This window comes from Lycium barbarum, chromosome 5 (assembly GCF_019175385.1).
Source record: "Lycium barbarum isolate Lr01 chromosome 5, ASM1917538v2, whole genome shotgun sequence".
Classification (NCBI taxonomy): Eukaryota; Viridiplantae; Streptophyta; class Magnoliopsida; order Solanales; family Solanaceae; genus Lycium; species Lycium barbarum.
The window spans coordinates 9,978,827-9,993,713 of record NC_083341.1 but is presented as its reverse complement, the minus strand read 5'-3'; the positions used below and the strand labels follow the sequence as shown (position 1 = coordinate 9,993,713).

The following is a 14,887-nucleotide window of genomic DNA, read 5'->3' as shown; positions in this document are numbered from 1 at the left end:
CATGGACAACATGCGAGGGTCTTTCGGAAACAGTCGCCCTACCTTTTAAGGTGGGGGTTAGGTCTGCGTACACTCTACCCTCTCCAGACCCCACATGGTGGGATTATACTGGGCTTGTTGTTGTTGTTGTCGTCATGGACAACATTCTTTCAGCCAAGGTTTCTGACACTGTTGCAGTTGTTGAAAATCTTACGGAAAATACTTGATTGATCACGAACCTTGTCTGAAAATACTTGATCACGAACTTTGCAGTAAATTCTTGAAAGCTTGAGGCGTGTCAATTAAGACACTGTTTTTAAGGATATTTCACCCGGTATGAATATATCCCCTATGATTCAACAAGCTCTTCTAATACAAAACCAAAAACCAGAATCTAACAAATATTTATCTTAAATATAAAACCCAGCATAAAATCTCGTGATATCTTTTTCATTCCCAATGGAAAAGGTTTGAGACAATATATATGTAGGTGAAGAACTCACCAAAATGGAATTCAAGGTTTTAAGGTTTGTTGCGACGTATTGTTATGGTTTTAAAGAAGGATTAATTGCTAGTAAAAGGTTTACTATAAATGCAAATAAGGGTCTAAGAATTAAGTGACAATAAAGAATAAGATATCATCAACTACGTGTGTAGTAGTTTAACTAGTTTAGGGAATGCTAATGTTCTCTCTATCTATGATAGTGCTAATGTACCTAGTATGTCGTATGTATTAGTTTAACTACTCCCGAATTAACAAATTAAATTCAATTGTGGAATAAGTGATGGCCGGTGGCCAGTCCACAATAGAGGCTGGCCAACCCTCACTAACTACGACTGTTCCAAAAACCAATCCTAATCCATTACAATATTCAGATCTGTTCAAACCAAAAACCTTGAATGATGCATTACATAGTCAGATTCAATCACTGCCCCAAATTCCAATGAAACCAGTGACTTTTCTACATGGGGTGCCATACATTAAATACACTGAAGTAGAAGTTGATCAGATGAATATCATTGAAAATTTTTAGTATGCTGTGGTAGGAAAGTTTTCATATGGCCAGCCAGATATTGAACAACTTCGTTTCATAATCCCTACACAATGTGGAATAAAAGGTGAGTGTAGAACAGGTTTTCTAAGAAACCGCCATGTGCTTATCAGATTAAGTCTTTTTGAAGACTTTGTGAATTTCACATCAAAGTCTGTATTCTACATTCAAGATAGAGAGGGATACTCGTACCAAATGAGAACATTGATCTATGATTCGAATTTCAAGGTTGATGAAGAAACATCAAAGACAATGGCATGGATTTCCTTCCCAAAGTTATTGCCTACATACTTTGTGAAGGAAACTCTTTTTTCAATTGCATCTGCAGTGGGTATTCCTATACAATTAGATATGGCTACGATCAACAAGACTAGACCTAGTTGTGCTAGGGTCAAGGTTTTAGTAGATTTGTTAGCGGATTTACCCAAAACAGTGAGGATGGATATTGAAAATGAAAAAACAGGAGCAATAAGGACTGTTAATGTTCAGATTCATTATGATTACCTTCCTAAGTATTGCAAGGAATGTAAATTACAGGGACATGATGAGTATGATTGTAGAATTATAAATCCAGAGCTTGTTCAGTATGACAATGAAAGAGAGGAAATGCCAAAGGAGAATGGCAAGACAAAACCTCATAAAACCTCTGATGAAGTGCACAATAGTAAGGAAAGCAATAAAGATCTCTAAGAGGATAAAGAAACTGAAGCAAAAAAGGCCAAGAGATTACAAGCAGAGGAACAACATAATAAAAAGCATGCTAATGACAATGGCAAACAAAAGCAAGAGGATGGAAACCAACAAGGATATGAAGGGAAAAAGAATTATGGAAAATACAATTATAGAGGATACAATAATTTGTACAATTATTCTGCTAGAGTGTTGGCAGGTGGAAGAGTGTTAGGAAATTTGGGAAATTGGAATCCCATCAAAGACAACAGAAACTTCAATGCTGAGAAGAGAAGTGCAAATCATAGCAAACAGAAAGAGACAACAGTCACTGCTACATGCAACAAATTCAACACTTTGGTGGACTTGGAGGAGGAACAAGAAAATCAAAATGAAACACAAGAAGGAAGCACACATAGTAGCAATCTTGTTAAAGAGACAGCTAGGCCATGGGTGGATGCTGCCTTTGGGAAACAAACAGAAAATAACAAAGCTATAAAGGAGCAGGGAAAGATAGATAGCAGACAAGAGCAAGATAATAAGAAGGAGAAAGGGGCAGGGGATAATCAGTCAGAGGAGATAGCCATACAAGATTCAGAAAGAACAATTACAGATATCGTGGAAAATGACAACAACAAAAAAAGATGATAACAAACAAATTACTGAAGGCCAAGACGTACTTCAACCCATAGAAGTACATGACAGTGTTAATTCAAGCTCATATCAGCAAGTGGAATCAGCTAGACAACAAGTGGATCAAATAAAGGACTTACCGGAAGAGCCTCCTGATACAAACAATATGGGTGAAGGAGATACAACATCATCTGCAAATAAGGAACAAAATAATGAAGTCAGGACACAAAATAATGAAAGGGCAACACAAGCAAGGGATCAGAGAGATCAAAACAACAAAGATACAGACATAGAAAAGCAGGCAATTTCAGGAAATCATAAGTATCAACTGGTAGCCAAAGATCATGAAAACACAACACAAGAAGAAGTGAATCAGAATAAAATAGATATTGGAGAGGAGGAAACAGGTGAAACTATTAGTTCTGATTTAATGGAGGACAACAATAAAGGAGATATTTCCCCTAAACACTTGACAAAAACTAAAAAAGGTCACAAGGCAAGAGATAAAAGTGTTCCTCCCAAGACAGTGGGAGGAGTGCAAACAATGATGGCATGTTCTAAAGGAGTTTCTCAATGAATAGCTCATTAATATGGAATATAAGGTTTGTAAACACTCAACAGGCCTTTGAGAGGGTAGTACTATTGCATAGACAGAAACATTTTAATTATGTTGCCTTACTAGAGCCTTTCCAGCATGTTAGACATATTGACATGTACAAATTGTGGTTAAATATGGGGACATCATGGCATAATGTGAATGGGAAGATTTGGATTTTTGTGGATGCAGAAATTCAAGTAGAAATAATGAGAGATACAGAACAACTGTTATCCTGTAGATTCACTCATTTGGGTGATGGGCAAGAGTTGGCGCTTACAGTTGTTTATGCGAGTACTGATAGAAGTGGGAGAATAGCTCTATGGGAGGATTTATATGACATGTCTTCACACATCACCATCCCATGGCTTGTGGGTGGGGATTTTAATGTCATTACAGATGACATTGAGAAATTTGGGGGTCTTCCTGTACAGTTTGCAGAAACAGAGGATTTTAGACAATGTATAGACATTTGCCAACTGATGGATCTTGGTTTTACTGGAAGTATGTTCACATGGTGGAATGGGAGATCTGATGAGGCTTGTATATTTAAAAGACTGGACAGATGTTTGGGAAATCAGGCTCTGCAGAATTGTTTTCCTAATTTGGAGGTAGAGCATCTCATTAAACAAGGTTCTAACCACTCCCCTTTGCTGGTAAATATGAGAGCAGATAGTAGACCAATTAGGAAATCTTTCAGGTTTCTTAATTTTTGGGTGGAGCATGAATCTTTTCTAGATGTAATCAAAGAAAATTGGGTGGAATCTTATGGCTCAGACCCCTTCTTTAACTTTCATAATAAGTTAAAAAAGGTGGGAAGAGCTCTCTCTAAGTGGAGTAGGGACACTTATGGTGATATCTTCAAGCAAATTGCAACTCTGGAGGAAGTGGTGCAGGTGCATGAGCAGGAATTTGAACAGAATCCTACAGGGCTTAACAGGGAAAGGCTACAAAGGGTACAAGCTGATCTGATCAGGTTTTATGCTATTGAAGAAAAAATTTGGAGACAAAAAGCAGGGATGAAGTGGTTTCAGGATGGAGATAGGAACACAAAATTCTTTCATGCTCATGTCAATGGAAAGAGAAGAAAGCTACAATTACAGAGAATTCAAGATCATACAGGTACATGGCTGGACACTGAAGAGGAGATTGCGCAGGAAGCAATCAGATTTTTCTCAGACCAATTCAAAGAGGAAAATATCCCTACAGATTTCTCTATGCTTGATAAGATTCCTAAAATGGTTACAGAAGAACAAAATCAACAACTCTATGAAATGCCAGATGAAGCAGAGATGAAAAGAGTAGTTTTTGGTTTAAATGGTGACAGTGCAGGGGGTCCTGATGGTTTCACAGGAAGATTTTTCCAAGCTTGTTGGGAAATTATTGCAAATGACTTCCTGACCATGGTGAGATCATTCTTCTGTGGGCATGAACTCCTAAGGTATGTAACTTGTACCAATTTGGTTTTGATACCAAAGAAGAAAGAAATTAATACATTTTCTGATATGAGGCCAATCAGCTTGAGTAACATCACTAGCAAAGTTATCTCAAGAATCATTCATGAAAGACTGATATATCTGCTGCCTAAGATCATTTCACCTCAGCAATCAGGATTTGTTAAAGGCAGGAGTATTGTAGAAAACATTATGTTGGCTCAGGAAATTGTACATGATATTAGGATTAGAAAAAAGCCTGCAAATGTTGTCATTAAGCTTGACATGGAAAAGGCTTATGACAGGGTATCATGGGTATTTCTAACTAAAGTCCTGAGGAGAATGGGGTTCGGTGAATTTACTATTGATCTGGTGTTTAGAGTTATCTCAAATAATTGGTATTCCATTCTGATTAATGGGCAACCTCATGGATTTTTCAAATCATCTAGAGGAGTAAAGCAAGGAGATCCACTGTCCCCTACTTTATTCATTTTGGCTGCAGAATGTTTGTCTAGGGCTCTCAATGCACTGCATACTGAGGCTGAGTACAAGGAATATGGGATGCCAAAATGGAGTCCATATGTCAATCATTTGGCATATGCAGATGATACTATCATTTTCACCTCTGCTAATGAACAGTCTGTGAGATTAGTGATGAAAACTTTAAGTAATTATGAGAAGGTGAGTGGTCAGAAGATCAACAAGCAGAAAAGTGTTGTTTATATGCATCATTTGACGTCTCATAACATTAAGGAGCTGGTATTTTCTGTCACTCAGATTCCTAAAAAAGATTTTCCATTCACATATTTGGGTGTACCAATTTACTATGGGAGAAGAAGGAACATTCACTACAAGGAGATAATAGAAAAGATTCAGAATAGACTGAGCTCATGGACTGGTAAGCTGTTATCTATTGGAGGAAGGACAACACTGATTAAACATGTTTTACAGATCATGCCTATACACCTACTATCCGCTTGTGACCCTCCTAGTGCTATACTTGCTCAGATTCATAGATTGTTTGCTAAGTTCTTTTGGAGCAACTCTGTGGGAAATTCAAGTAAGCACTGGGCAACTTGGACAACCTTATGTCACCCACAAGAAGAAGGTGGCATGGGGTTCAGAAGCCTACAAGATATATCTAAAGCCCTCTTTGCTAAACTGTGGTGGAACATGAGAACCAAACAATCCTTATGGAGAACTTTCATGAGTAATAAGTACTTAAAGAAGTTTCATGCTGTGATAGCCCATAGCGGATCAGGTACTTATGTGTGGAAGAAGATGATTAAATACCGAGATGAGATGGAACATGAGATATGGTGGAAGCTTCAACAAGGTAATTCTTATTTTTGGTTTGATAATTGGACAGGACTGGGAGCCCTATACCATATTACTCCACCAGATTTTGAGTGTGATCCCACAATCATCCTTGTAAAAGAAACTGCAGAAGTGGGGCAATGGGATGAACAGTTGCTAAGAAGAATCCTTCCTGAGGATCTAGCAGACCATATTGTGCAGAACATTAATCCACCAAATGAAAATGGCCAAGCAGATAAGGCTTTCTGGAAATTAGATTCGAGGGGGAAATTCACAGTTGGGTCTGCATTTCAATTGCTCAGACAAAGAAAAGACCCCAGTAATTTGTATAAGCAGATGTGGATTAAAGGACTACCAATAAAGATATCTTTTTTTATGTGAAGATTTTGGAAGTTCAAGCTACCACTGGATGATAAGTTGAAGAAATGGGGACACCAATTCCCTTCCAGATGCTATTGTTGTCAACATCCAGAAGTGGAAGATACCTCCCATGTCTTTTTACACTCACCAACAGCTCAAGCCATCTGGAAGTATTTTTGTGGACCAATTGGAATAAATACTGAGAATTTGCAAGTTACCCAAATAATAAACAGATGGTGGGATATGCCTAGTAGACTACATGTCAAATGCATCAACCAAGCTGTCCCTGCTATTATTATTTGGGAACTCTGGAAGAGGAGAAACACTATGAGACATGAAGGGAAGGTGTCAATCACAAAAATCATTTACCAGGTGATGCATACTTTGATTCAATTCATGAAGGTGAGAAGGAAAATTTTTAGGTATGTACCATATAATTGGAGTGTGATTGTTGAGGCATTACAGAGATATTCTCCAAAGATAAAAGTAACACCAGTGACTTGGAGAACTCCAGATATTGGATGGATAAAAGTTAATACTGATGGAGCCTCAAGAGGAAACCCGGGTAGGAGTTCATGGGCCTTTTGTGTAAGGGATGAAAGGGGAGATGTGATACAAGCACATGCTAGAGAAATAGAGGATCTTCAAAGCACCAACACTGAGGCAGAGGCCCTAGCCATTTTACAGGCTCTCAGGTATTTAAAAGACAATCAATGGGATCAAATAAGAATAGAGACAGATTCACTTTTGCTGAAGAACTCTATTCAAAGGACATGGGAAATTTCTTGGCAAATCATTACTATGGTGGAAGAAATTTGGAGAATAAGTGAGGAAAAAGTGGTGGTGATAGAGCATATTTATAGGGAAGGAAACAAATTAGCAGATCACTTGGCTAATTTAGCTTTGGACACAGGGGACATACAATTCAATTCCTTTCATGACATGGAGAGCCACTGTAAAAGAATTGTGAACAGTGACAAATTACAGCTGCCCTATCTAAGAATTAGATCATGTTAAGGAGACTGAATATAGGGGGAAGGTGGGAGAAAAGGAGGTCCTCACACTCAAATCCTTTGGGAGGAGAATGTGAAGGATTTGGTTTACACTAACTGTTTGTTAATGGTTGCAGGTACACAAACTAACATAATAGAGGATTTTTAATTCAACAGGTACCACAGAACAACCACACCGAAGGAATACCAACAAGCAGCGAAACACAGTGTAATCAGGATGTTGAGAAGTTTTACCAGCATAAATTGCAACTGGTTGGAGGCACTTTTGACAAATGACATGAAGTGAAATTACTGCTCTTAATGATTGAGCACATGGAACACAACAGACCTCTTGAGTACACATGGGCATACAGTTTCTATTTAGTGGTTGTTTCTTAGTTAGTGGTATTAGCACCCCGGGATGCTCATCCTACTGAGAACTGGTCATTAGTTAGAAAATGTACTGCCTTGGTGCATATAGAGGGCCAAATATAGAGCATGTGAGATATAGAAACAAAAGTTCTTTATGGAGCAATTATTTCAAATTTCATTCTATTAGTAATTTTTTAACAATTTGTAATATCAAATTAAGACAATTATAAGTCTTAATTTGATCATTACTTTAAATTTTTTATTTTTCATTAGCCTTTTTGGCTACAGTTGTACAGACTTCTGGATTTTTGATAAAATTTATAAAATTAGCCCTAGGCCAAAAGCCTAGTGGACTTTTATTTTAAAAAAAAAAATATTAGTTTAACTAGTAATAAAATATCCGTTCAACCAAAAAAAAAAAAAAAAAATTCTGAAACTGCCAAAGCCAATCATTGCTATCATCAACGGCCATATACTTTTTGCACAAATTGTATCCAAAGCTATTCAAATGTCATTGAATAATAGTACTGGTCAATGCTGGAAGGAAGGAGTCGTTACTACTTCAAAGTACGTTAGAAAATAACAATTTTTTTTTGAGATATCAATAATATTTTCCAACAGCCATCACTCTGCCGCTGCCACCTGTAATGTCAAGCTCAAAGTGACACCTGCAATGAAGCTACTGAATATCTCATGATGGTGCAGATCGAGTTAACCCTTACAATTTGTAAGTGGTATGTTAGCAAAAAGAGCAACAATTGTCGTATTCGGTCGAAATTAATCTGCGAAGGAAGAAATAGCACTTTCTACTTGTGTAATTCAAATTTGAAGAGGCCAAGGAATGAAACTATCACATGTGAAGGAGAACGTAACTTTCAATGTCTAATACATCCCAAAAGTTCCAAGGCCTATGATGTTTGATTAAATATTTTGAAAGATTACTTGAAATTTTCTCTGCTAACGTTTCTCTCTCTCTTTCTTTTCCTTCTTGAATGTGGTGTTGAAGTAATACAAAACTTCACATTTTCATATAGCGGTAGGTATAATAAAAAGTGCATTACCAAAAGGTAAAATAAGAGTTCTCTCCTTTTGGCGTAGTAACAAAATTTAGAAGGAAAACTAATAATAGCTTATTAAATCTAGTCATATTCTATTCTAAAATAATATTTTATTAAATCCATCTATATTTTAGTTTGTAGCTTGGAAAATTTAATTCAAGATCATTTCATATAGATCACGTTCAGCCATATTTATAATTTTTTCACATTATTACATTAACATGTACTACAAAACAGGGGTGACTCATATGTTTTCACATGATCACATGCCTTCTGATATGGTCCAAACTTACTTAATTTATATATATATATATATATTCATATATTAGGTATATATTGTATATTATATTAAATTAATATAAATATAAATTTAATGGAGTTAAATTTATATAAATATAAATTTAATTGAGTTAAATTTCCTAAGAGAGAAAAAAAAATTTGAATAATAAATATGTGATGGCAGAAAGGAAGCCAAGTTTTATGTGATGGGGTGTCAATAATAGTTAAGATCATATTTTAATGGTAATCCATACATAATTATAATTTTAGGGAAGCCAAGTTTCCATTTTGATGCATTTCATAATTCATAAAGATATTTAAGGGATATAAAATTTTCACCCCAACTTTACTTGAAAAATCAAACTCCCCCCTCAATTATGAAAAATAGACATTCTCCCCCCTTTATCCTAATTGGCTTTTTAAAATTCCTATTTTACCCTTACATTATCAACTTTTCTTTTTTTCTTTACTTCTTTAAAATCATAATTTTTTTTATCTCTTTAATCTATGTAACAAATTTTCTTTAAAAAAAATATATTTTATTTTCGAGTGAGAAACACTAGTTTTGTATGTAACTTAATGCCATTCTCTAATGAAATAAATGAGAAGAATAAGAATTTTCTTTTACTAATAATCAAAACTATGATTTCTATTTATACAAGCAAAATTAACATGTAATAATAATTTTATAAATATATTTCAATGAAGGTAATATAAAATAATTAATAAAAATAGAGGTATATTCTATAACAAATTCCTAAAAGATTATCTTTTTATATCACAAATGAATTTTAATTCATAATTTAAAATATTTTATTAATGACAACCAAAACTCGTTTATATATTGACAATAGAGAATAAGAGAGAAGTGAAACTTAACTATACATATACAGGCACACACATACATACACACACACATATATATATGTAAAAATAAACGGTTGTGTGCGTGTGTGTATCCACTTAATGCATGTAATATTAAAATATCAATCATAAAAAGTAATATTTGATATTGTGATAAATTTATAAATGGATTATTCTACTTACAATATGAATTTAAATAAAAATGTATAAATACATAGGTTAAAATAAATAAATTTTATTTAATATAAAAAGGTATTACATAGATGGAGGATTGAAAATGTCAAGGGTAAAATAGACATTGCCTAGGATAAAGGGAGAAGAATGTCTATTTTTCATATTTAAGAAGAGAGTTTGATTTTTAAAGCAAAGTTGAGGGGTGAAAATAAAGAATTGTACAAATGTAATTTAGAAGTTAAAAATTAGAATAAAATTTGTGTAATTTTTTTGAAAGTAATTGTAACTTTTTTAAACACCTTTTGGAAAAGTTGTATTTATGTAATTTCCCCAAGAATTAGTTCCAACTTATAGGGGCAATTTGCAGGATTGTCCTTCGCTGGGGGTGGTCTTCAACTTTTTCCCTTCACTAAAAATCCCTTGGTTTCGGGTTCGAATCCCTGCTCAGTCAAAAATGTTAAAAAAAATCGCAAGGTAGAGTTTGGATTCGTAAGGCAGGGTTTTTGAAAAATTCTGCCTTGCGAGTCTTTGCGATTTTTTTTACTGAGTTGGGGTTCGAATCCACAATCCCGGGGTATTAGGCTAAAGGAAAAACTTAAAGACCACCAATTTGAAGGGCAAAATTCATAGGGCAATTAGTAGGAATTCCCGTATTACTGGGTGGTCTTTAAGTTTTGCCCTTCAAAATGGTGGTCTTTAAAGTTTGCCCTTCGCTAGGGACCGCTTGGTCACGGGCTCAAAATCCAACTCAGGCGAAAATTACAAAAAATTTCGCAAGGCATAAGTTCAGAAAAAAGGCAGAGTTAAGACAGAAAGGTAGAATTTGCAAATTCTGCCCATTTTTGCCTTAAGACAAAATTTGCATGGGGCAGAAAATTCTGCCTTTTTTACAACTTCTGCCTCGCGAAAAAAATATAAATTTTCACTGAGCGGGGGATCGAACCCGTGACCAAGGGGTCCCTATTGAAGGGCAAACCTTAAAGACCACTAATTTGAAGGGCAAAACTTAAAGACCACCCCAAATGAAGCGCAATCCGCGCAAAATAAAATAAAAAATAAAAAATAAAATTAAAGTCCACCCCAAATGAAGGCCAATCCGCGTAAAAAAAATAAAGAATTAGTTCCAACTTATAGACTGGTCCAAAAGTAAGGATGGGCTCATATGAATTGGACTGATTTTGCAACTTGCTTGCTATTGGATTGGATCAACTTGTGGGTAGTGTAGTCGAAACAGAGGGGCAATTTGCAGAACTACCCTTTCGCTGGGGGTGGTTTTAGTTTTTGTCCCTCAAATTGGTAGTCTTTAACTTTTTTCTTCAGGAAGAATTTTATCGAAATTTTGCCTTGCGATTTTTTTTTTCTATTGAATTTGAGTTCGAACCCACGACCTCAGGGTATTAGGGAAAGGGCAAAACTTAAAGACCATCAATTTGAAGGACAAAAATTAAAGACCACCCCAAATGGAGGCCAATCCGCACAAAAAAACAAAAAAAAGGAAACAGAGCCCATCGATCAATTCCTTTTAAGGAGAATGACATATATACATCACAATAGGGTATATTACAAAATATGACGATACTTTTCAGTTTACAAAACATAATAATAAATTTCTTACAAAATATATACGAAAATTTTCGCTCAAGGCTTAAAAATTTTGCTCAATATTTTGTGTACGGAATATGTATATCTTGCTCAAGGCTTAAAATTATCACATTTTTTGTGTACGAAAATTGTATAAAAACGAAATGTAATTTGTATAAAATTGATGTTAGGTTTTGAAAATTTAATACAACTGCAACAACACTATATATAACTTTCATACACTATTCATACAAATTTAATGTAACTACAACAATATACGAAACTTAAAATACAATTTTCTATAACATAAGTCACAATTCTACCATTATTCATACAATTTTATGCTTGACATAAGTCACGATTCTACCGTTATTAATCACTCTTCACCTGCTCCAATTCCATAAACATATCGGCACAATACAAATAAAAAACATTCCTTTTCGATTTTTCACTCATAAGCATAAAGAGTTAGAGATAACAAAGAGTATTTGGGGATTTTGGCAAAAAGACTGAGAACCGGAGGGATTCTTGGACATATAATGAATTAGAGAGCACAAACTCTCGTATAGACAGATTAAAACAGAGTAGTGACTCCGACAACCATGTGTAGCACCATACCACCATCCCCTCTACCAATTTTTCAGTTTTGCGACACCACAGACGAACAATTCTGTCTCCATTTTCTTTCTTTGGTTTACCCTTATTGATTCACAGACAATACGTACAGAAACACTCAAGGACAGGGATTACACTTCGCCATCATCGGCGATCCCTTTCAGTCCATCGAGAGAGAGAAAGTAGATCGGAACAGAGAAGGGGGGAAAGGGGAAGAAAAGGGTGCGCTTTTAATTTTTCTAGATCTATTATATGTTTTGTAATTAAGTTGTTATGTTTTGTAAATAAGGGAAAGTATACGTATGTTTTGTAATATAGAGTCTTAACTGGTATTATTAGGTTATTTTTTCTTCTATTATTGGACGATAATTATCATGAAATTTTAAATTACATAAGCGGAATTCCATAATAATTTTCTAAAGTTTCACATATAACATTTGAAATTCTATTATATTGATTTATTTTTCAATTTTAGAATTTAAAAGAAGTTATTTGAGAATTTTAACTGATTGTGTAAGCCTCGTAAACTTAAACTAACAAAAAAAGGTTACATGACCATAGAAAAAAGATCATCTTTGTGGTCAAAGATTTTAAAATGACAGGAGCGAAAAAAAAAAACCATCCATAAGCTCATCTTTGTGGTCAAAGATTTTAAAATGACAGGAGTGAAAACAAAAAAAAAAAAACATCCATAAGCTAAAGGATCACTCTTATTTTTTTTTTAAATTTTTTTTTTTAATCTTAACTTCTAATATAATATTTGCACTTATACTAAAGACTAGTTTTGTGAGGCCCGTGCTAAGCCCGGACCCAAACTCAAGATATAAAAGTAGATATTTTAACTAATGAAATATAATAATCTATACATAGTTAATGAACTTTTAAGACAAATACATAATTTAACTTGTGCAGTGGATAAAACTGTTCCTCTCTTAATTAGGGATTAGGGGTTCGAACATGGATATGGAAAAAATCTTTGGAGGAAGCGCTCCCCCCGAATAGGCGCGATACAGTGCGAATTATCTGGATTAGTTGGGCTCAAATGCGGACATCGAGCACCAACCAGAAAATCAAAGAACATGAAAAATGAGGTCGGAGGTTCGATAGCTTTTCAAAAATAGACCTTAAAAACAAAAAATAAAAAAATTGACTTAAATAAATAAGATTAGGACCTAAAAGTAATTAATTAAAAAGTTTTAAATTTTTTTAAAAATTATTGTGAGGACTATAAAAGTCTCTAGGTTCGATAGCTTTTGAAAAGTAGATCTTAAAAATAAAAAACAAAAAAATTGACTTAAATAAATAAGATTAGGACCTAAAAGTAATTAATTAAAATTTTTTAAAAAAATTGGAAAATAAAGTCCCCACATTTGCTCTTATATATAATAGTAATTTTTATTATCTTTGTGCATTGGTGTTTATGTTATATGGCATCATCACTATTCATAACTTTTGAAGCATTTTAAAGAGGCTCAAAGTTTACTATATTTACCAAATTAAATGTGACAACTTTAAGTAATAAAGGAATAAAGTAGGGATAAAAATAAAACATATAAAAAAGTATAGTCCTACTTAACCTTGTAAAAAGTTGATCTAAAGGGTTATGTAAAAAGGGTTTGGAAGCATTTCAATTTACTGGAAAGACACTTTGGTCTGCAAAGTAAGAAATAGCAAATGTAAGGGCATATGTGGAAAAACAAATCACTTTGGTTAGCAAACTTCACAACCAGATGATTGGAATGTGACTAAGGACGACAAAATCATTACTTTGGCACTTATATAATAGTATAATGAGAGATTTGTAAGTATTTACTTCTTCACTTTCTTCTTTTCCACTCAGCCTATTTCCTCCTCCTAAATGTATCATTTCCTTTAGGATGTGGCCTTTCTCCCACCCTGTGCAAACACAGTGTGTTCCGTGCTTGGGCTGCTCTCTTTTCTTCTTATCCTTATTTCAAATGTTCTCTTGTTCTTATAAATGGGTTAAAATATATGCATACCGGAAAGCTATATTAACTTTGAAACGAAGGAATGTAAAGGGGTCATCCATCATATATACAAACTTTTCACAAGTGAAATGAGAAGCAGACTCATGTAGGTATATATATCTTATGTTGGTGTACAAAGAAAAAGAAGAAACAAAGCTTCGTTACTCTTTTAACTTTCTCAAACCTAAAGGTAATTATCACTTCCCATACGTCATTGACCCTTACCTTAATAATTGTTTAAGAACCTTAATCGTGCCATCAACTCCTACTCCCCAACCACCCCCCACGTCGAATTGTTGGTGACAAGAAATTAAAACTCGTTTTAATTATCGTCCATATATTTAAAAATTACTATGGTACTTATTAGGAATATCATAATAATGCGCATGCATCTGCTCTCCCCTCTCTGCGTTTGCTGCAATACATTTAATTAATTCATGAGGAAAACAACATATCCAAGTTTTGCTTATTACATCATGATTTTGTTGTATTCAATTTCTTCATTTTTAAAGTATTTGAATTAGCTTAACGAATTACATTTAATGCGTACCTAGTAGGCTAGTACGTACTTAATGTACTGCTAATTGAAATCTTATATATTAACTCAAGTGGGGAGAAAGTAGTTAGCTAATTACATGCACAGTTAAAGCTAGAATTTTGACTTTATAGATTTGAATTCTAGAAAAGGCAAATTACGGGCAAATTATTTATGGATATTAATAAGTGAATTGTTAAGGCAAATACATAATTTGTGTCAAAGCCATTAAGTTCTGCGAACCCGTATACGTAGGGAACTCATACATATTTTGGGTTATTATATAACTAATGTAGTCGTATTATGCATATATTATACTAGTAGCCTTAAATCTCGTTGTACTTCAACCGATTCATAAATTATAAAAGTATAGCAACTTATATGCCAAGCC

The 14,887-nt window shown here is 34.3% G+C and overlaps 1 protein-coding gene across 1 annotated transcript; it reads left to right on the top strand.

Annotated features, from left to right (window-relative positions):
* The first annotated feature begins 3,065 nt into the window (after window positions 1-3,065).
* On the top strand, window positions 3,066-7,327 carry LOC132639172 (uncharacterized). Its single transcript, XM_060355650.1, has 8 exons — window positions 3,066-3,955; window positions 4,256-4,369; window positions 4,466-4,759; window positions 4,877-4,943; window positions 5,001-5,421; window positions 5,764-5,959; window positions 6,062-6,251; window positions 7,208-7,327. Exons 1-8 carry the CDS (start codon window positions 3,066-3,068, stop codon window positions 7,325-7,327), a joined length of 2,292 nt encoding a protein of 763 aa, XP_060211633.1.
* Window positions 7,328-14,887: the final 7,560 nt, after the last annotated feature.

What these genes read in the sequence shown, in the direction of transcription:
- LOC132639172 (XM_060355650.1), top strand. Translation starts at nt 3,066, where the DNA reads ATGGGGACATCATGGCATAATGTGAATGGGAAGATTTGGATTTTTGTG. An exon ending in CAACTCTGTGGGAAATTCAA is followed by an intron (nt 5,422 to 5,763) that starts GTAAGCACTGGG and finishes TTACTCCACCAG; the next exon opens with ATTTTGAGTGTGATCCCACA. An exon ending in TAAATACTGAGAATTTGCAA is followed by an intron (nt 6,252 to 7,207) that starts GTTACCCAAATA and finishes TTAATTCAACAG; the next exon opens with GTACCACAGAACAACCACAC.